Genomic DNA, 22,305 nt, shown 5'->3' with positions numbered 1-22,305 from the left:
ATTCTTAATGCTGTCAGATCTAGCTCATTTTGGATTTTTAAAAATTTTCTGAGAGAACTTTTGAGCTAGATCTGACAGCAAAAGTTAACTTTTTCTTTTATTTTAACATATTGAATTAGGTTATACAACTTCACCGATCAAAATTGTTATGAATTGTTGTCAATTATTTCTTTATAAATCGCTAAAGCGATATCTATTACGCCTCTGAGACTAAAATCACGTAAGATCGGTTATTATATGCTTTAATGCTTGTATTTGAGTTTTAAAAGTTGAACTTCCAAAACATACATAAAGATATTGAAAAAGAAACAGACAAATTAATGAAAGCTAGCTACCTAACCTAACATGTAGATAAGAAACTCCAGTTTCATGGCAGCACAATCGAAAGAACAAAAAAAATAGTTAAGAACTAAACCGAATAATTGAGATAAAGGAAAAAAAAAGATTTCGAAATGCCGACAAAAACTCATCACTCCCTTCTCCAAAGAGGGCGGCTCAAGGTCAAGGTCAAAAGCTCATGTGTTTCAAGAGGCCAGTTTAGATAACCAAATAGTTATGCCTCTAAAATAAAGATAACCATATAATTTTGCTTTCTTTTTCTTTAATCTATCTCCACCCCTTAATCAATCAATTTATCGTTATTCCTCGTATTATCATGCACTTAACATGGCTACGGGCTACCTATGTAATAAAGTATTTTTTTATGGTGGGAAGAGATTAAATATACAATTTGGTACGACACTTTCCCTTACGGGGTAGTACGTTGTACATCGACCTGCAATTAATTTTACAGCGCTAAGCTCGATTATATTTTAATGTGCAATAAAATATCAGAAAGCTTTTCAATGTACTAACATTTTTCATTTAATATATATATAAATCAGATTCCAATTTCTAAAACCGGTTGAGTTTGTAAGGTTGAAAAACTCTCAAGTGGTGAGAGCATAAACTCGTGTATTGTTAAGGTCCGGGTAATATATCATAAAAGGACGATACAAAACGTGAATGTGTAATAAAACATGTTGTTGGTTTTTAACAAAACAAATACGTTGTTGGTCCATATACCATCTATATAAAAGTTGTCAATAAAGTTGTTGGACCAAAAGAATATAATAAATCTCATAGTTTATATAATTAAGAGTTGTGTTGGAGACAATAATAACATATATAAATGTGAATTTTTGATATAGTGATAAAAAATATTATTATTATACAATGCTCTTTCTTCTTCTTTTATTTAAACTTTGATTGAGCAAAAAAAAATAGAAGATCTTGCTATGCTCAAAAAAATAAATTTGGCTAACCAAATACACGCATTAAGTCACCACTCTCATGTCTTTTTGGACATGGCGTGATCTCGATAACCCTTAGTTTAAGGATTTTAACACTTCGGAAAATCCTTAGGCGGTGGCAGAATCGACTGATTGGGTCCTTTGCCGTTCTCCACCAAGAAAGCCATCTTTAATCCCCACGTCGTGTGTACCTCCAAGTGACAATGCATGAACCAAACTCCTATACGTTTCAACATATCAATCCATCAATTTTATAATAATAAGAATAATAATAGTATTTGACTTACTAGCATAAGATTTTATTCGTTTAACCGGGAGATCGCATGTCGAGACACAAAATGATTCTATAGTTTGTGCAAATAGAATTTCGCAAATGACAGAGAGAAAAATGTATCTAGCATTAGACCCAAAAAAAATGTATCTAGCACAAATTGACATGTGACCTAATCTACTTGACGCTAACCACTAGACTACTATCATTTGATTAACTTATTTTATAATAATTTAAGTGCACGTACCAGGATTATCAGCTCTGAATCTGATGACGACCCATCCACCAGATGGAACTCCGACTGTGTTCCTCTCAACCGGATCCACCAAATTGAAGTTGTTTGGGTCTTTCTTGGGGTCGAAGTTACCTAATCCGCGACCCACTTCAAAGAAGTTATAGCCGTGAAGATGAATCGGATGGTTCTCTGGCGCTATGACGCCGGTATCTTGGAGAACCAGCTGAACCGTGGCGTTGTACGGTAGCTTATAGAGCCTCGTGCCAGTTTCCGTGGCCATGTTCGTGACTGATCCTCCGCTGTAGTTGAAAACGTGCGGTGGGTTCTTGGGAAAATCCGTCGTGAAAACTCCACTTATGTTGAAGTAATGAGCCGGAAGCAAAGCGGTTTTGGGCATAATGAAAGTTACATTGTTGATGCTGGCCACGACACGGCTTCCATTTCCAGCCTTACAAGTTGGGCACGAGTTTAGCCCGAGGCCGACGGTGAAGAAGAGATGGTGGTCGATGGTGGTCGGGACTAGGGCAGGGTATTTCTTGGAGTTTAAGCTACGAAGAGAGTTAGTAAAGTTGTTGGCCACAGAAGTAGCGTTTTGCGGCGGAGGGAGAGTGAGGGTCGTTGGGGATGAGGAGAGTGTGCCGGAGTAATGGACAGTCGCGGTGGCGGTTACGTTGTCCACCGCGACTGGGGCGTCCATAAAGGGAGAAGCGGTTACAAGGTATTTTCCGGCGGATTTTGAGGCGGTTAGGAGGACGTTGGTGGTTTGACCTGGAGCTATAAGAACGGTGTCGATCTTGAACGGTTTGACGTAGACGGCGTCGACTTCGACCACCGTGAAAATATGGCCGGCGACTTTGAAAAAGAGCTCTTCATTAAGTGCAGCGTTGACTAGTCGTAGTAAATAGGTTTTGCCATTCTCTACTGATAGTTTGTAACCTTCGGGTAAAGAAAGAGGCTTTTCGTAATCAGTATTTTTTAAGTCATAATGTAAGAACTCATATAAATTGGAAATTAAGTAATTTAAGTACCCTGAGATGGACAGTTTTTAACAGGGCCAGGGTGTCCGTTGATCATGTGAGCGTCAGAGACATTAGGGGCTAATCCAGACTTAATCGCCTCGTTAATGACGTTTTCAGTATCCGATTTCCACCATTCACCTGCAATTACGATGAGCGTTAATTAGTAATGCCAAATTAACATATCTTCAACGTAATGAACCAATAGCAACTAATGAAAACAGTGTTATATAGGTTTCAAACTCAAAACAACGAATATTTTGGTTCATGGTTTTTATATAATATTATAGATCTTAATTTCATTTTTGAAATGAGATAATTTCATCAGCCGGTCCAAATTCGAAATCCACTGGCCAATTCAAATCATATAAAGTACAATGGATCCGGTTCAACATGTGATATGAATAAGGTACCTAGAACGATGACTTTCTCATGGTCGGGTTTGGGGAACGGATAGGGAACACCACGTTTGGGGAGGATGACAATTGCGCCATAAACCGTGGCTCGGAGCCAGAGGATGTGAGCGTGCCACCAGAGCGTTCCGCGTTGGCCAGTCAAGGTATAGTTGTATGTGTAGACTTGACCTGGCTGGATCGGGCACTGAGTTATGTAAGCAGGCCCATCGGCCCATCCTGTTCTCACTTGTCTCACACCGTGCCTGTTCTCGATCGTCCACAGCACACCAATCAGTTAACTAATCAACTTACTAATGATGATTTTAATGAAGATTAAGCAGGAGCTTACCAGTGAATGGAAATGTTGTACTTGACGTGGTTAACGACTTTGATGAGCAACGTGTCGTCTTCTCGTGCGTAGATTGTGGGACCCGGATATCTACCGTTGACGGTCACGATTGGCTTGCTTGAGCATAGTCTAGTCGTATTCTTCATCACAACCTGCGTGATTTCAAACACATTAAATCAGTAAATGGAAAAAAATATATATCATTAATTAATAGTTATATTGCAAAGTTAAGCAAAAGGGAAAATGATAAATAAGACAAAAGACTGAGAGCAATCTAGTGGTAATCATAATCATTATCTGATTGTAAGTTGTAACAAAAAAAAAAAAGAAGAAGCTATTCACACGTACGTAAAAAGATATATTATCCCTGTTACATAAAATGATTGTCATGTTCAAAATGAAGAAAAACATACGTACATAACTCTGAAGTAATTTGTGTAAGTAAAGGCTCAAATATTCAGATGAAAGAGAATTTACAAAAACAATTAGTTCTAAAATTTCCTAATACAGATTTATGCTCCACTGTGAAGCTGCAAACCATATATCTATATTTCTTTACGTAAGCATGTATGAAATATACGGATGTGTTACATGTGTATATAAGCATATATGTAGCTTATGAATATGCATATATGGCTAAGTTGCGACTATTTCGTACATGAACCTATGCAAATAGAACTGTTGATATATATAAACTCACGTTAAATTTGTAATGGCGAACCATGCTCTCCGATGATGAAAACACAGACAAGAAGGATACAAGAAACAGTAACCAAACCATTTGAGACTTCATCTCTCTCTCTCTCTCTTCTCTCCTTCTTCTATGTTGTCTCTGTTTTTGAGATGAACGACTGGCCAACGCAAGCTTATAAAAGAGAGATGAGGAAGAGATTGGTAATCAGAGAAGGAGGCGACGTCGTTTTAGGAGGTAGGTCGACCCAAAATCCAATTCTTTATATTTAAGATTCCCATTCTTACCACAACTAATCTCCCTGACCAAACCCTAAAAAAGAATAATCATTTTTCTTTTCTTTTCTTTTCTTTTCTTAACAAATTAGTGGTCAAAGCTCATTTACCATTTTATAAAAAATAAGTTATTTACCATATGCAGTTTTTTCTATTTTGAAAAAAAATTTACCACAAACTAATGGCATTATTTAATTTATGCGAAATTTATCCTACGTTTATGTTCGACTTTTATAGATAAAAATATGAAACCTATTTTTATCATTATTAAAACTGAAGCCTAAACTTGACATGTTTGTTCTAGTTAACATGCGAATATAACATATTTAGCTTTTTTTTAAAAAATTCTAGTCTCAATCTCACATTTTAATTAGCTTGTACACATTAAAATATTTACTGGAACCTATTTGTTACGTGTATTAATTCATTTTGTGCATAACAGCATAAGGTTGTATCAGTTAGTATCTTTATACACAATCATTTCATATACTGATTCATGACAGATTATATGCAGTCTAATATTGTTTTTTGTTTTGTTTATAAGTAAGTCCTTTAACAAAAGAAAAAACGTTATTTAGTAAGCTCCTTGGTAATAATTAGTTTTACTGTTGACGAATAATAACAATATTTTGCATCAAAGATTTAACATCTATTACATACATATATTTCAGATTAATTACGATATAGATTGCTCAGGCTTGATTTGTCTTATATATGCATGAGAAAGCTCTTGATCTTTATTTTGTACTTATAAAGTTATAATCTATGGATAATGTAGCGACATTTCAATTTTTGAAACGAAACAGACTTTAGATCGAGATTGTGTTTTTTAGTTTGGCGAGACGTACACGTCTGAACTCGAAGTATATTTAAAACGACCACAAAACTTTCTAACATTAATATCGATAAATTGTCGAATTGTCCATTTTGAGATCGTACATCTCTATTCCTTCGGGTATACATAAAACATTTTCCGCTTCTGCTTCACACTTTAATTATTGCGTATTTTTAATTTGTGGCAGCGAATGTTTAATTAATATGGTAAATCAAATTCGTTAGCCATCCATAAACGTTTTAAGTGGCAAAAAAAGTTCAAATTAATTACTTTAACTATTAATCCATTTGAATTTCAGTTTAGGATGAACCAGATTATAAAAAAAAAATCGTCTAACACTAAATCAAACAAAAAACACTTAACATATTCAGTTTTTTGGGTTTATAGTTGATGGAAATAAAACTTAAAATTACTAAGATTTATTTATTTTTATTTTTAAGAAAAGAAGTTAGTGATATAGTCAGTAAGAAGATTAAATTTCAATCGATGGAACAAATTAAATTATATTTGAATACAGTTTTATCGTCATTTATCTCAGAATAACCTTAAAATTTAAATCAGAACTGGACCGCCCGCCCAATTATATGGAATGTAGATTAATTTGTTATTCTTGAAGTTGGATAGTGGATTCGATATAGTCGCATATGTAATGTTAGAAATATTGTAAAAAAGTGTCTTAGAAGCTGTGTGAAGTGAGGTGGAGACGAGAATGCTTAGAAACTAAGACAGTAGAATAGTTGAGAAATGGCTTTCACGTCGTTGTAAACAAAGACAGGCTCTTGCTTGGGGTTGTTTCAAAGTTAAGGCTACATAAGAAATGCCTGTAACTTGGAACGACACCGTTTCGGTCATACATGTGTGGAATAGAGCTAGTAGTAACCTATGATATCAACTAATTTTATTCATTTCTGGTCAACTTAGTTATTATTATGTTTTCTTTTCTCCGTACCAGAGATGTTAAGCACTTATGCGAAAGATGATTTGATGAGTTGTCATGGTTAAAATGGGTAAACTGTCAATATCTGCCAATTTATAGTTAATTTGTTATTGTCATTTTCTCAACAATCTTTGAAAGGTTACACTAACATTAACGTTCGAACGACAACACAATAACAATGGAATTTTTCATGATATCGAATAAAGTCTTATAAAAGAAAAAGAAACTCACCAAAATTGTGTACTTATTAATAATGCGGATAATTGTATGTCATATCAGCTCGGACCACAAATTGTAGCCACATTGCTTGTTCAAATCACCTTATAGATTCAGGCTCAAATAAAATTTGTTAGTGTATGATGGTCTTAAACGTTATGGGCTTATGGCCAAATTATTGAGCTGGGTCTGCTTGACTCTTTTTATTTATTTTTACAATAGAAGAACCTTATACACACATATGAAATCAAGTCTTGCCAGAATAACTATTAGTATTAGGGTGAGAAATATCTCAGGTCCTTATACGAAAGCATCGTAGTGGATCAAACAAAGCAAGCATATGAACTATGAAGCCTTGAGCTTGAGCCAGTGCCACTTTTTTTGTTTTCCCCCTCATATTACAGAGTTTATGGTTTGTTTTGTTAAAGTCTAAACAGAGTTAATGGTTTTAATACTTGAATTTGTTTTCTTTAACATAACTATATAAGGCCAAGAAAATTACTTTTACCCTATCACCTCAAATCATTTTGGATAAAGCCGGCTCCCACGGGCTCTTCTTGTCTCCTTAACATTTCTTGTTTGTTGATTTCTTGTCTCCTTAACATGTTCCACTTATCTGTAATACGTTCTTGATGAGGAAAAAATTTGGAGTTTTTTTTCATTGGTCAACATTTGGAATTTTTTTCTTTTCTCCTCGACATCTTCCATTGGTTACCTTGCAGGCCTTTTTTTTTAATATATTTTTGTTAAAATTGAAAAATGATTGTCGCTTTTTGACTTTGATTTTAAATTTTAATATAAATAAACGGAAGCGTTACGCGAAAATTGCGGATTTATCCAAGAATCAGATATACTGTACTGTCTACGCTGATTGGAAATGGAACCTTACTTTGTCCATGAGTTGCTCCTAATTTAGCAATATATTAACTTTCACATGTCATCGCGTTTTCCTGCTTTTCTCATATGTATATATGTAGATACTCTAATCCAACTATACTGGTGAGAACATTGTAATCAGCACAAAATTCTGTAATACCTTCATGATCAAAGAAGACTGATTAACTTAGACCTAAAAACATTAAGATATCGAGCAACCAAATCCCAACACAAGAATCAGACTCAACTAAATACAGAAGTAAGAATCTTTAATAATTTCCTCTCAATACAACCTTATTACCAAACTTATTCCAACTACACATCTAAGAGAAGATTTTGAGTCCATAACAATTTTGTTAGTAAAAGTTCATAACATTTCTACCAAACGGTTGAGAAGCCGGAACCGGCCGGTTCGTTTGTCCGGTCGAATCACTGTTTCCTCTTCGCCTTCCTTTACTCGGCGGCAAGTAAAACTTCAACATTCCATTCTCAATCTTTCTCCCATTACTACTAACTTTCTTCTTCCCACTAACGTATCCATCCACACTGTTCCGGTGAAACCCTCCTCCTCCTCCGGTACCAATACTTCTCCAACTCACACTACTATTGCTTCTTATCATCTTCGGATCAAACCCATTTCTAGTTTCTACATTCCACGACCCCGAAAACGTTCTTCTATCCACACCGCTTCTTCCTTCTTCTTCTTCTTCTTCTTCTTCGTATCTATTCCCATTTTTCCTGTGAAGTAGCCCAAATATGTTCCAACTCCATTTTTTAGATTTCTTCGTCCCTTTCTTGCAAGATTCCACATTCCCTGCGTTTTCCCGGACACCAAATTCGAAATTCTCAGCTGAGCATTCGTCTCTCAGTGAATGCGATTGTGAAACAGAGTCTTTCACGTTTTGAGAAGGCGAGATTTTAGTGTTTGAAGCAGATAGTTTTAGTTCGTCGATTTCAGCTATAACGGAAGCTGATATCTTCCTGGTGGAGTTAGAGCGATCGAGGCTTTTCCTCCGTCGTGAAGATGAGTCGGTGTAGTACTCTCGTGTCTGCGCAGATCCACCAGGGACAATCTCTTCCATTACAGGCGCTGGTGGTGTTCGCGGTGGCTCTTCCACCGGAATTGAACGGAGGATGTGATTACTGACCGGAGAATCTTCCAATACAGATAACATTGAAGGCATTCGCGGCGGAGCAGCCGTTCTTCCGATCATATATCCGTCCCAAGACGCGCGTGGCTCGTCGAAGGAGTAGCGAGGGTCGTCCACCGAAACCCTAGCGGCGTCGAAAGAAATCCTCCCGGCGTCAAGCGAGAACCTTCCGGCGTCAATTGAGAATCTTGGATCTGTGTCGCATGATCTCCGGCCGTATCCGTAATCGGCGATTTCAGATTGAGTATCTCTGAGCTGCCTCCCGATTGACTTCTCCACCGTTAACGCGGCGGATCCGGTGCCGATTCCGCCGCGCCGATGCTTCTTAAGCTTCTGCCTTTGTCTCCATTTCTGAAGTTTCTTGCTGAAAACCGACGCAGCCGACCAGAAACTCCCAGCAATCTCTTTGAAATCTCTGTTGGGTTTCTTCGTCGTCGTCGTCGTCTGAGGATTCAACTCCATTTGCTCCTTCACGTTCTCCGTTTCCTCTTCTTCAATTTCTTCTTCTTCTTCGACGATTTCGTCGATTACGCTTCTGGGCTCCTTTAAATTCCCGCAATCAATGTCCTTCTCACTTTCAATTTCAGCGTCTTCCTCGAAAAGAGGCGACTTGACGATGGAATCTCTGTCTTCGAGGTCAATCTCACAATCGACTGTTAAAAAACCCTCTTTGGTATGAGAATTATGCTCGGCGTCTTCGTTGAACAGAGACCAGAGAGTGTTCCTAACCTTCACATCGCAGGATCTCCTCTGCGGCTCAAACGCACCCAGAGAAAAAGCTTCGTTCTTTGTCGCCGAGAACGATTTCGTCCTCCGAAGCTCTGGGAACAATAACCCGGCGTTGGAGGAAGAAGATGGCTTGAAGATTGCCTTAAGAGCGGCGGCAGAAGACGACGGTGGTTTCCTGGAAGAAGAAGAAGACGCGACGGCGTTCTTGCTAGTAGTGACGTCTAGAACAGAGAGACGCTCGAAGAGACAAGAAGGGCAAAATCCGGTGAAACGCTCCTCCGGGTGACGATCACAGGAGGTGGAAGGACGGTGAGGCTGCGGCGGATGTAGCGGCGGAGCTAGGGCTAAGGCTACGGCTGACGCTGCAACTGGATTGTTGTTAGCAGGATTCATAACCGGAGAAATCGAAGACACCACCCGTTGCTCATAGTATTTACACTTGGGATTCGAGAGAGAAGAAAAGCTTCCGAAAAAATGTCGACTGATGAAAGAGAGAGAGAGAGAGAGAGAGAGAGAGAGCCGTTTGGGTTCAACGGATAGTGTCAAAGAGAGAAAAGGCGAGGAAAGAGGAAAAAAGGAAAGGGTTGAATAATGATATTATAAAACAAAGGGGAGTGAAATTAGAATAAAGAGAAAACATTAGGGTGGTTTTTTTGAAATAATTGTATCGCTAGTTCCGTTGGTAAACTTTAGCAGTCGTACTACACTACTGCAGCAAAGTCTAGGGGCTCTCGCTTGTAAAATGACTGTTACGCCCCTAAGGTCACCACCACCACCACTGCCTAAGAGGCTAATAAGTCCATGTTTGTTTTTTTTTTTCACTTTCCGATGTCCCGGAAATCTCGAAGGGACTACAGTATTGTTTGTCTACTGAAAATTCTAAGTTTTCTCATCCTTCTATTTTTTTTCTTGTCAAATCCTTTATCTATTGACTATTGTATTAAACTAGTTTGATGCTGTTAAAAAATTCAAATTTTTAGATTCATCTTAGCTGGAACCAAATCACATCATCATAGTATTTGACACTTCTTTTCCGTACTAACATTTTTTATTCGAATCTAAATGTTAGATAAAACAAAACCATCCATATGAAAGTAGATATATTTCTTTTAAGGTAATCATTGAATTCATATGGCATTACCATCCATTTTTTTTATAAGAAAATCGTGAGTTAAAAATGATATGATCAATATGAATTATATTCAATGTGCTAAAATTAATTTCAATCGGGTTGCCATTTTAAAGAGAATCATGCTAGTTTGTCGGCGACTACAGACCAAGCAGTCGACCACTACCAAAACAGTGAGCCAAGATCGGACGGTGAGTCGTCAACCGCTGACGTCGGATAAGATGAATGCCTGAGGTCAAAGTGACACTGATTTTCGCGGCATTATTGTGTTTAGCTACTGTTTTGAACTTAGATTCATCCATTCTTGTTAAAAAAATGATGAAGTTGAGTGCATTTTCATGTTTATTAACCCAGTATACGACTAATTGTAAGTTAAAACTCAACGCATCAATTTAAACTTGCCAGCCAATGAACTACTCGTAAGATTCCCGAGACTTCATTTGCCTGGAGAAACTATTCGCTATGATTTCATATTTTGTTATTAGCAGGTTGCACTTCAACAAATGAGCCACTATAGCATGATATTGTAATGTAATTTTTTTTTTTTTTTTTGCAAGTCTTGTAATGTAATGTCTCACAAATTATTGTGTTGGAAAACTATTTTCCTTTGGTTTTGATGGATGAAATTATTACAAGAGATAAGATCTTAATATAGATTCTTAGACGACAATATTAGATATATTTCAAAGTTGTGTTTTTTACGAGGAACCGATAACTTAATAATACAGTATCATGTTGGGAAAAAACATATTTGTAGCTTTTATACTCTTAAGGGGGGAAATGCAAAGTCAGGTAATATTAGCTCGAGGATGTTTCTTACAGTGGCTTTCACTTGTTCACTTTATAATCACATTTCGCTTTCTTTCTTCATTTTTTGTCTTTTTGTCTTTATTCACTTTTATTTTATTTTTCTTTTTCTTATTCTATTCATCTATTGCTTCTTTTTGTTTTCTCTACCTTTCGCCTTTTGAGAATATATATAGCAACTAATGCATGTTAAAATAAGCTCTATTAGAAGATCTCTTTCTTTCCTTTTTTTTTGGTTCTAAAGCTGTATTACATCTTTGATTAAAGGTTTCATTTAAGAAACTATTATAATAAACGGTGAACGTTTTTCTAAGGTTTCATGCATTATAAACGTCCAAAATACATGCATGGTACTTTACTTTATTCCAAAATTACATAATATTATATTTAAACGTGTGGCAGAGAAATATGCAAATTGGACATTAAGATGGTTTTGCATAACACGACGAATAATCTTGGGATACGAATTAATGTGATGTCAGTTCAGTCGAATTTTGAACAAATGATATTGTTCCAATTTAAGACGAATACGAACTGATACCTTCGTTGGAATCCTATTTAATTCACATAAAAAAACTAAAAGTGTATATATAATTGGGATAGCTTATTCAGTGTGGAGGAGGTAAGTAAATTCACACACGTGAATAGTATTATCTTGAGAAAAGAACATCCAGATAACTTTAGGATTTAAAATTTAAAACAGAAGAAAACAACTAAATTGGAATATGAAGAAGGGCGTGGGATAGCACCGACGGCGCACGGGGGGGGAGTGATGAAGATTGAAGAGAAGTCCGTCGGTGAGTCACGAGTAATAATAGACTTAACCAGACTCGTGTGAAACCGGCTACTTTTTCTCCCTTATTACTACACTTGTCCCTCATCTTGGCCCATCTTCGGCCCACTTTTATTCCCTCTTTTTTCCGAATTTCTGAAGCATTTTCAAAACATAACTTGGTAGCCGTTTTTTTTTGGATATCCAAAAAAAACATATCAGAGATGAGCTTGTAGAAAACTTATACCAATAAACAAAACATTTTTTTTTTGAATAAAACGACCTAGCTGCTTTATCAGAGATGAGCTTGTAGAAAACTTATACCAATAAACCTAATCAACTCTAAATTAGTCGGACTTGGCTCGAACACCAGTACCAATTATACAAAGATGGGTTGTGCCAACCCACTATAACTATACCCAAATATCTTTTAACTTTATAGATATCTATATCGCAGAAATTAATAAAAATGGAACCAAGTGTTTTTTTTTTTTTTTGAAATAAATGAGTGATGTGTTCATCATAGATATTATTTTTTTCTGTCCCTTTCAATTGTTCCCTCGTAGGTTTTTATATTTGTGAAAGACCATTATCTCTCTCTCTCTTCTTTTTTAGTTGTCTTAGAAGTTGTTTTTATATTTGTAAAAGATTTTCGTCTCTCTCTTCTTTTTCAGCTTTCGTAGGAGTTTAAAATGGAGTTTAGAGTGTCGACTTATGTAGGAAGGAATTTAAAATATGTTAGCCATGTTATGAACCCACTCATAGGTGCATTTCCCACTTTGAATTTTTCAATCTCACTTTTGATGATTTTAAAATACGTGTATGAACCTGACAGAACCCAAATTACGAATATTTAGTAGATCTGAAGAAACATGAGCCAACAATTTACCGCTTAGGCTCACTACATACTATTAGGAAAGCATTCATATACTTAAATAATAAAAACATTTTTTTTGTTTTATATCGTATAATATATTGAAAATAAGTCTAAAATTGTATCCATTCATTCAATGATATCATGTGTGATTGTATGAATACGACTACTAGTCTGTGTAAAATAATACTATTAGAAAATTAGGCTAAAAATCTCTAATTTTGATATTTTTAGGAATGAAATTGTAAACTAAGCTATACAAAATATGTTCTAAAAGATAGCAATTGTCAATTGATTTCAAAATTAAAATATGCTTAATCTGAAGTAACCTTTGTTTAGGATATGATCATATGAGGTAGCGAAAGTTGTAAGACATTCACATAGTGCTCGTTACATAGTGCATAGTACAACAATGGTGGTTTTATTATTCAAAAATGGCATTTCTATGAAAATATGATTTCATTATTTTAAATTGGCATATATGGGTTAACATCTAAATTGGCATATCTTGATAGTCGCATTAATATTATAATTTGATTTTTTTTTTTAACATATGCAAAAGGCCAAAACTGCAAGTAAGATATTGAAGTTCGTTTAAAAATTTCCATTATATCAGATAATATTGTAAATTGGATTGTTGTTGTAACAAGGTGAAATTGTTTAGAATTTTTTTTTTTTTTGTATGGCACTTAAATACGATGGCTCGCTTTTGATGTCATTGTCTTAACAGTATATTTTAAAGACTTTTGAGTGAATTATGCTGTTAAAATGCCTGGGCTTTTTCTTCCCTATTTAGGATCAATTTTAAATACGTTGTATCCTCGAGTCTTTAAAGCATTATAGCAATCCAGATTCTTTATTTACTCAACCAAATAGTCTCCTTCGAGCTCGTTGACATAATTGATGACTCTTTTTCATTCAGCGATTGTATTGACGAATGCGGTGATATTTTCACTTACACGAATAACATTTAAAATAAAATGTCTAACTATTACAATCATTAATATATAAACTGTTGGTAGTGTTCGCATCCGGATTTAATTCGATATTAATTGAGACCAGTCTAAATTAAAATCTCAGTGTACGATGATAAATATTAAGTTCAAATTTAATAAGACGTCCTAAAATTTCCAAAAAAAATTCATTAAACCCAAATTCTGAACTGGCACACATCTCCAAATTTTTACAAAGAATTTCCTAAAATATTAGAGAAAAAAAGATATTCCAAATATTTAAAACTATTACGACCTTATGATCAAATAATGGGCTAGTCTACTAAACACAATCAAGTTTTTGAAATCGAATACAACCTTATGATCCTTTAAATTTCATAGATTTTTTGTCTAGACAAATTTTTGAAAGTGTTTTATTCTGTCTAGAGAACAACCCAAAAGTAACAGTGGAAAAGGAGGAAAGAGCCAAAAAGCTTGGGTGTTCCTTCCACATTGAGGAAGACATCCACAAGCTAGCCAATTAACATCTGGTTGAGAGGATCAACATTCTGAAGAATTTGCGTTCCAAAAGAATAGGGCCTCAAGAATCTGAACTGAAACAGTGGATCGAACTTTAAAAAAGTTTGACGAAAATGAGGAAGCTGAGAGATTTGCAGAGATAGAAAGGATCTCCAGAGAGGAGAGAAACGCAATGGTGGATGAATCTGGCGAAAGGAAATACCTGGTGCAAATGATAGAGCACCTAAAATCTATGGGACGTGTTAGCATGCTCCTATGGTATGAAAGTGCACTTGTCTTGCATGACAAAGCAGTACAAGGTAAATTTCTTTATAATTAGTTCTTTTTATGAATTTTTTCTAAATTCTCTGCTAACTTATTTTTAATGATAAGGTACTTCCTCCTCTAAGTAGAAGACGAAGATAAAGAAGAAGAGAATATGAAAAAGAAGACTATGTTATTTTTAAATCTAATGTTTAATGTTTTTGCTTGTAAATCTCCCAAAACATTTCACATCATTGCTCAATTTGTGCATAATTGACACCATTGTTTGTGAAGCTTTTCTTTTGGGACCAAGCTTCATGGCGGTCCTCTCCTTCTTCCATCAAAACCTTCAATTTCTGTTTCTATAGCATGAACTTGTAGATTTTGATGATAACAATTTTTTATTGTAAAAATTTTATGTATGAGAAAATTTTAATTTATGATGATAAAAGTTTGATATTAATTAAATCATCAAAAATTGAAGCTTTGACATATATGAATGTTTTGCCAAGTTTTGAACAAGTTTATTTTCTGAAGAAGAGAAAATAAGAATAAACTTTCTAACTTATAGGATTCGATAAATCCAATCACTAGCGAAAACATAGTCAAAATGGTTTTGTTTATTTTTTTTTCTTTTTCAGTTTGAAAGTAGATTTGCCATAAGAATTGTTATAAGAATTTATTTTGTTCAAAGGTGAACAAAGTTTTCTTGCAACAAAATTGTCATAAAGAAAAACAATATGATCCAACAAAAGATGATTACTTGGGGAATAAGCAACTAGAAAATGTATAAATTAGCAATTGTCGATTTCAGGGGTTTGAGGTGGCTTTAAAAAAGTTTCTACATAATTTTTCATAGAAAGAATATAGAAATCTAATAGATAAAACCTTTGACATGAAAATTGGTTAACTTAAAACCTTTATATTTATTGATTTATAAATATAGTTCATACATATTGACGTTAGTGGCGTTGCGATCATGGAGACTGCATTGTTTTAAAATATAAGAATTCGATTTTATTTTCTTGCAATTGTTAAGAGAAATGCTAAACCGATGTCAATTAGGATATATGATCCAGTTTGAGCTGTTTTTGAGCTCATAATCTTATGGTTTTCTTTTTGATTGGACCCTTTCGTAAACTAAGTTAGACTTTTCTTTTCATTTTCTTGTTTTTAGTTTTAGTGTCAATTAGGATATCTTATCCGGCGTAGATTTTTGCAAGTTTATATTCCTTTTGGCTTCTATATATTGTAAAACCCCAAAAAAATTAGTTTAGTTTTGATGATCTTTCAACCAAAGAAAAAATGTTAATAGGCCGGTTTAAATTTTTTTTTTATATACAATTATATATGGAAATATAAAAGTTTGATCATAATACGGGAAGCTCCCGTAACAAGTCGGCCCGTTGTAGGTGGGCATTGACGTGGTGGAGTCACTTTGTCATAGTCATACAAACACATCAAATGTCTCCACGTAGGATGCAGCAGAAAATATTTCTATATTGACCAAAATACCCTTCACCACCAAACACTACCAAGCACAAGACTTTTAAACGCTTAATTCATGTCGGATTCTCTCTCTCTCTCTCTCTCTCTCTCTCTCTCTCTCTCTCTCTCTCCGTCTATCGTTATTATAACCAGTACTAAACATTTACATCACTATTGGCACAATAAGTTAGTTATCCCTAAATATTCATCAATGGCCATTGAAGCATCGGTAAATTCTCTGCAACATTCGTCGTGCATTTTGAGATTCCGCCGGAATCCGATCGCAAACCGGAAAGCCTTTCTTGGTTTCGGGTTCGGTTTCAGACATAATGAGATTCGATGTGAGAACATACGTTCCTCCTCGGAAAGCCAAGGGAGAAGAAGAGGTGAAGCGGTGGTGGTGGCGGCGAGGAAAAGAAATCAATCGCCGGTAAGATGTGCGGCGGAGGGAACACTGTTCGGTGGAGAAGAGACGGAGGCGATGACGGAGGAGGTGGGGACGATGATGATGCCGGAGAGGAGAAAAGTAGTGATATTGACGGCTTGCATGATGTGTCTCTGTAACGCCGACCGAGTTGTTATGTCCGTCGCGGTGGTTCCACTCGCCGAGAAGCTTGGCTGGTCGAGTTCTTTTCTAGGGGTAGTTCAGGTATTTCCTTTAATCTCCTTATTTTTATTTCCCTTTGATCAAATCTTTCATTAACTCTCCTAATTACATTCTTGATCCGCGAATAGGTAAGAGATCAACTTCATAATTTTTTTTTTTAGATTTCTAGATTTGGTATCCCGATATAAATAGCTAAACATATTTATTGCGGGACGAAAATATCGTATGGAAATTCCATAACTCACTCCTTCCATTTTGGCATTTGTCACACTTATTTTTTAAAATAGTAAATTGCAATAAAACAATAAAATAGTATATTTAAGAAAGAGTGAACGAGGTTAATATACATGATTGACTAGTTTATTAGATTTATAGTGAACGGATGACGTATAATACACTATGAAAGTTGAAAAACCATTGAAAGAATATCGGGTGATTAATAAAGAATGTAACAAACTTATATTCAAGAAATAAAAGGGAAAATGGTTGTTGAAGAAAGGGAAACAAAAAGAAATATTTTGTTTGATATATATTGAAAAAAAGGGAGTGGTTGTTGACGAAAGTGGTAGGTGCGTTTGTTTGGACCGCAAGCGTGGAGAAGCTTGACCTCGTGTGATTATTACGAAATCGTTTATGGTGTAGGTCACGTTGATGTCCTTTTTCTTTGGAATTTTTTGTTTGTTTGGCTTCAAAAACTAAATATTCGTTTCCTTTCATTTTGGAGGCATTCAATTCAAATGGAAAGACACAACTAATATTTTTAAGATCCCAAAATTTTAGTTTAGATAATTTAACTTTCCACTTTTTGAGTGTTTTTTTCTTAATCATGAACCAAATTCCAGATTAATCTCAATACTGTAAAAACCTGATTTTGTTGCTACTTAAAGTGTGGATAAAACTCATTGATGACCTCAACCAATAAGGCAAATACTCAATCACTAGATTGATTTCTTCTATATATTTAGCCTCCGGGTTAGAACTCTTTGATGAGCACTAGTTACTTTTTCTGGCCAACATTATATGGTGTTTTTAATGTGGACTGAAACTTATTTATCTTACAGTCCTCTTTCCTATGGGGTTACATTTTTTCATCGGTTATCGGAGGGGCACTGGTGGATCGTTATGGAGGAAAACAGGTATTGGCTTGGGGAGTTGCATTGTGGTCCTTAGCCACTCTACTAACTCCTTGGGCAGCTGCACACTCAACCTTAGCCTTATTGTGTGTTCGCGCCTTCTTTGGCCTCGCTGAAGGCGTTGCATTGCCCTCCATGACTACCCTTCTCTCTCGGTAAATTCCCTCTATATTCTCTATACTTTCTGAAATAAAATTAAAAACTGAAAATATTTACTTAATTAATTAAGTATTTGAATTTTTTTTTGGAAAATCACAGACTTAAGTTATAGATTAGGGAACTTAATGAATCTGACGATTCCACATCAGAAAATTGGATGTGGTGAGTTTGGTAACGTTTTGCATGTTGACATTGATGAGGTTGACATTGTTAGTAACCGAGATTGTTTCACTCGTTATTGTGGAGAGTGTGCCATGAGTAATGAGCGAGGAAGGGTTTGAAAAATGGTGTTGGCGGCCGGAAAATACTCCCTCCGGATTTATTTAATTGTCGTTTTAAAGTTATGTACACAGATTAAAAAAATATTAATTGTTTTAGTTTCTTAAAAAATAGAAAACTAATAAATATTGCATTGAAAACTGAAAACGACAACTAATTTAAAACAAACAAAATTCTCTAAAACGACAACTACTAAAAAACAGAGGGAGTATTTAGGTTTCTTGGGATCGCCGCTCTGCTACCATATAGATTAGGGAACTTAATGATTCATTAGATAGAATGATTACATATTTATACTAGATACACGTGAGGGTTTAGAGTTAACTATTTACTAATATAGCCTTTACATAAACATATCCTACATAAGTTATCTATATATGTTGTTGTGGCCAGGTGGTTCCCAACAGATGAACGCGCAAGTGCGGTTGGAATATCGATGGCCGGGTTTCACATGGGAAATGTGGTGGGACTTTTGTTGACGCCGCTCATGCTATCAACTTCTATAGGAATCTCTGGTCCATTCATTCTTTTTGCATCCTTAGGTCTATTGTGGGTGTCCACTTGGTCAAGTGGCGTTACAAACAACCCTCAGGACAGTCCTTTCATCACTAGGTCAGAGCTTAGGCTAATCCAGGCTGGAAAACCAGTTCACCCGCCAGCCAATATTATGGCAAAATCTAAGCCATCTTTGCGCCTTCTTTTGTCGAAATTACCTACTTGGGCGATCATTTTCGCTAATGTGACTAACAACTGGGTAAGTTTGAGTATGATAGTACCTTCATTAATTTTAGAGCAATGTCTCGTCATTTTTTGTCATAAACTTACACGGTTTTGGTTAGTTGTTCACAGGGATACTTTGTTCTTCTCTCATGGATGCCTGTTTACTTCCAGACGGTAATTAAGTAGAGGCTTATTTCATGTTTTTCATCTTGTTTCAGATATGAACTAAGAAGATGATGTTTTAATATTGATGTTGTCCGATCACAGGTTTTTAATGTGAATTTGAAGCAAGCGGCTTGGTTCAGCGCTCTTCCATGGGCGACAATGGCGGTCTCCGGTTACTTCGCCGGCTCAGCATCGGACTTCTTGATCAGAACTGGTCACTCTGTAACCTCAGTCCGAAAGATCATGCAGGTGATTATTTATTTAAAGTGCACTACGTAGTTAACTAATAATAGCCGGCCCATAACATTCTAACGGCAAGTCCTGGCTTTATTGTCAGTCTATCGGATTTATGGGTCCGGGGTTGTCGCTGCTCTGCCTCAACTACGCAAAGACGCCTTCTTGTGCAGCGATTTTCATGACCATTGCATTGAGCTTGAGTTCCTTTAGCCAAGCTGGATTTCTCCTCAATATGCAAGTACGTTGATATCTTATACCCATTCATTCAAAACTTGATTGATCACTAACCTAAACCTGTTTGGGATAATCTTGAATTTTCACAACATCGTTGGTTTCTCTTTGCAAAAAAAACAGGACATCGCACCACAATACGCTGGTTTTCTGCATGGTAAGTGTTACTATATGGTCTAGGTTTTTTTTTTTATGGTCTCGATATTGTTTCTTGCTGAAAAAGTTAAGGGTTTTGTGTATTCGAGACAGGTATTTCGAATTGTGCGGGTACGTTAGCTGCGATCGTAAGTACAATAGGGACTGGCTATTTCGTGCAGTGGCTCGGCTCGTTTCAAGCGTTCTTGACGGTTACGACGTTTCTTTACTTCGCAGCGACCGTGTTTTGGATCCTCTTTGCCACCGGAGAACGAGTCTTTTAATTCCAAAAGTACAAAATGATTATTATTATTATTATTTTTGGTTAGAAAGTTAAAATAGAATAGATACTTTTTTTTCTGGGTTTTCTATGATTTCATCAAAACTAGATGCAAGCATAATCAAAATACTCTTTTAACAATTCAACTCATCACATTAGATCTATACTAGTCAAATTGGATGGATGAAACTTAAAATTAGTTTTTTTTCTGTTCATACAGTACTTTCATATATAAACAAAAGAGAGTGGTTGTTGACGAAAGTAGTAGGTGCTTTAGTTCAATAAAGAAAACTATGAAAGACGAATACTTTGTCCAATAAGTTCAATGCTTCTTTTATTCACTTGATGCTCATTGAGTCATTGTGATCATATTCATACCTAAGAATCCAACGATCACAAAACATTCAGCCTATAGGCACACGCACACACATCTCATTTTTAGAGCTTCAAGGACTTAAATAAACATAATTAAGTAGGGTTATGAATTAACAAGGGGAAAAGAATTGTAACATTGTAGAAAAGGAAGAATTTAGTCCAAAATATGATTGGAAATGAACGGTCTTCCTTCAAAGTCAGGTTTGCAATTAAATGGAGATACAAGTCGTATTAATTATACTCACCAAAGACATCAAAATGGGATGCTACCTCAAATCTCAATCGTCCATCTCCTCATCTCAAGTAACAGGCCAGGACTGGACACTTATCTGTCCGCAACATGAGGATTTACGACAGATAATTTTGAATGAACCACATCCACAATAGACATTGTTTCAGTTTCACTAAATCAACTAATCAAGATGAGTCATTTGTTACAAAGAGAGACACACAAAAAAACTAATTAAGATGAGTGGTTATTATACTTATACCTTAATACGCTAGATATCTAGGATAATAAATCTGTAATAATAATTAGGAATTAAATCCTAAATATGGGGTAGAAAACACCAAGTTTTGGTCATTTTTTTGCCTTTAAAAATAAGTATTTTTTAATATCTATATAGAATATTGTTGGGAGATCCAATTAATTAAATTCCAATATTGTTTTTGATATTTCCTCTTTCAGTAAAAAAATCCAATTAAATTCCCAAGCTGTAATACTTAACTATATGCCTTGAGAGATCTGAACTTTCCCATTTTCCCCACTTCGGAGAAAAATGGAAGAGATCGGCGATCAGACCTTCTTCCGCTACTGCGTCCTCACCCTAATCTTCTCCGGCCCACCGACCGCCGTCGCTTTGAAATTCCTCCAAGCTCCCTACGGCAAACACAACCGTACCGGTTGGGGCCCCACCGTATCTCCGCCGATTGCTTGGTTCGTCATGGAGAGCCCCACCTTGTGGCTCACGCTTCTCCTCTTCCCCTTTGGCCGTCACTCTCTCAATCCCAAATCTCTCCTCCTCTTCTCACCTTATCTCCTCCATTACTTCAATCGCACCATCCTTTACCCTCTCCGCCTCCTCCGCAGCAGCTCATCCTCCTCTTCCGGGATTAACGGTTTTCCGATCAGCATCGCCGCCATGGCTTTCACCTTCAATCTACTCAACGCTTATATCCAGGTACGGTGCAGCTTAATTTCGGTTTGGTTCGGTTTAGTTCGATTTTGATACCGTTAGTACCGGAACATTTCACTTTGTACCGAATTAAAATTCAGCTTGGGAGGATTTTGAACAGGTGAGGTGGGTTTCTCATTACAAGGACGACTACGAAGACGGACAGTGGTTTTGGTGGCGGTTTATTATTGGGACGGTGGTTTTCATAGTCGGTATGTGGATTAATATTACGTCGGACCGAACTCTGGTACGACTGAAGAAAGAGAACCGGGGAGGTTATGTGATACCGAGAGGAGGCTGGTTCGAGCTAGTAAGCTGCCCGAATTACTTTGGAGAGGTGATTGAGTGGTTGGGCTGGGCTATAATGACTTGGTCTTGGGCCGGGATTGGGTTTTTCCTCTACACGTGTTCCAACTTGATCCCACGCGCACGTGCGAGCCACGGATGGTATATTGACAAGTTCAAGGATGAGTATCCCAAGACTCGGAAAGCTGTTATTCCTTTTCTCTACTGAGACAACATGTGGAAACCAAAACATTTTTATGTTTATTCAAAATTTCAAGAACCGGTTTGGTGTTTATGTTTGTGTATTCTTCTAAGAGTTGCAAAACTTGTGTGTATCATTTAGACGAATCAATAAATATATTAAAGGTTTGAGTAGAAGAGTGAAAAGTGTTACGTGAAACTCAGAGGACAACACTATTATTAAAAAACAATATAAAAATGAATGAAACAATTTTTAACTTATATTTAGAG

General features: G+C 36.1%; 4 protein-coding genes across 4 annotated transcripts; 2 read left to right on the top strand and 2 right to left on the bottom strand.

Moving 5' to 3' along the window:
• Positions 1-1,146: 1,146 nt before the first annotated feature.
• On the bottom strand, positions 1,147-4,384 carry LOC18026782 (laccase-4). The gene is made up of 6 exons (XM_006410946.2): positions 4,259-4,384; positions 3,559-3,710; positions 3,228-3,472; positions 2,827-2,955; positions 1,811-2,734; positions 1,147-1,512 (listed from the first exon to the last, which is right to left on the bottom strand). Exons 1-6 carry the CDS (start codon positions 4,349-4,351, stop codon positions 1,382-1,384), a joined length of 1,674 nt encoding a protein of 557 aa, XP_006411009.1. The 5' UTR covers positions 4,352-4,384; the 3' UTR covers positions 1,147-1,381.
• Positions 4,385-7,605: 3,221 nt separating this feature from the next.
• Positions 7,606-9,728, bottom strand: LOC18026781 (UPF0503 protein At3g09070, chloroplastic). The gene has a single exon (XM_006410945.2). The coding sequence runs from the start codon at positions 9,659-9,661 to the stop codon at positions 7,745-7,747; it is 1,917 nt and encodes a 638-aa protein (XP_006411008.2). The 5' UTR covers positions 9,662-9,728; the 3' UTR covers positions 7,606-7,744.
• Positions 9,729-16,249: 6,521 nt separating this feature from the next.
• Positions 16,250-20,078, top strand: LOC18026780 (probable anion transporter 3, chloroplastic). Its single transcript, XM_024148166.1, has 8 exons — positions 16,250-16,702; positions 17,722-17,948; positions 18,625-18,985; positions 19,081-19,125; positions 19,219-19,365; positions 19,454-19,591; positions 19,708-19,741; positions 19,834-20,078. The coding sequence occupies exons 1-8, from the start codon at positions 16,265-16,267 to the stop codon at positions 20,001-20,003; spliced, it is 1,560 nt and encodes a 519-aa protein (XP_024003934.1). The 5' UTR covers positions 16,250-16,264; the 3' UTR covers positions 20,004-20,078.
• A 1,010-nt stretch (positions 20,079-21,088) lies between these two features.
• On the top strand, positions 21,089-22,204 carry LOC18026778 (steroid 5-alpha-reductase DET2). The gene is made up of 2 exons (XM_006410943.2): positions 21,089-21,555; positions 21,671-22,204. Exons 1-2 carry the CDS (start codon positions 21,154-21,156, stop codon positions 22,061-22,063), a joined length of 795 nt encoding a protein of 264 aa, XP_006411006.1. The 5' UTR covers positions 21,089-21,153; the 3' UTR covers positions 22,064-22,204.
• Positions 22,205-22,305: the final 101 nt, after the last annotated feature.

Source organism: Eutrema salsugineum, unplaced genomic scaffold, assembly GCF_000478725.1.
Source record: "Eutrema salsugineum unplaced genomic scaffold, Eutsalg1_0 scaffold_10, whole genome shotgun sequence".
Taxonomy (NCBI): Eukaryota; Viridiplantae; Streptophyta; class Magnoliopsida; order Brassicales; family Brassicaceae; genus Eutrema; species Eutrema salsugineum.
This window is presented reverse-complemented; position numbering and strand designations above follow the sequence as displayed.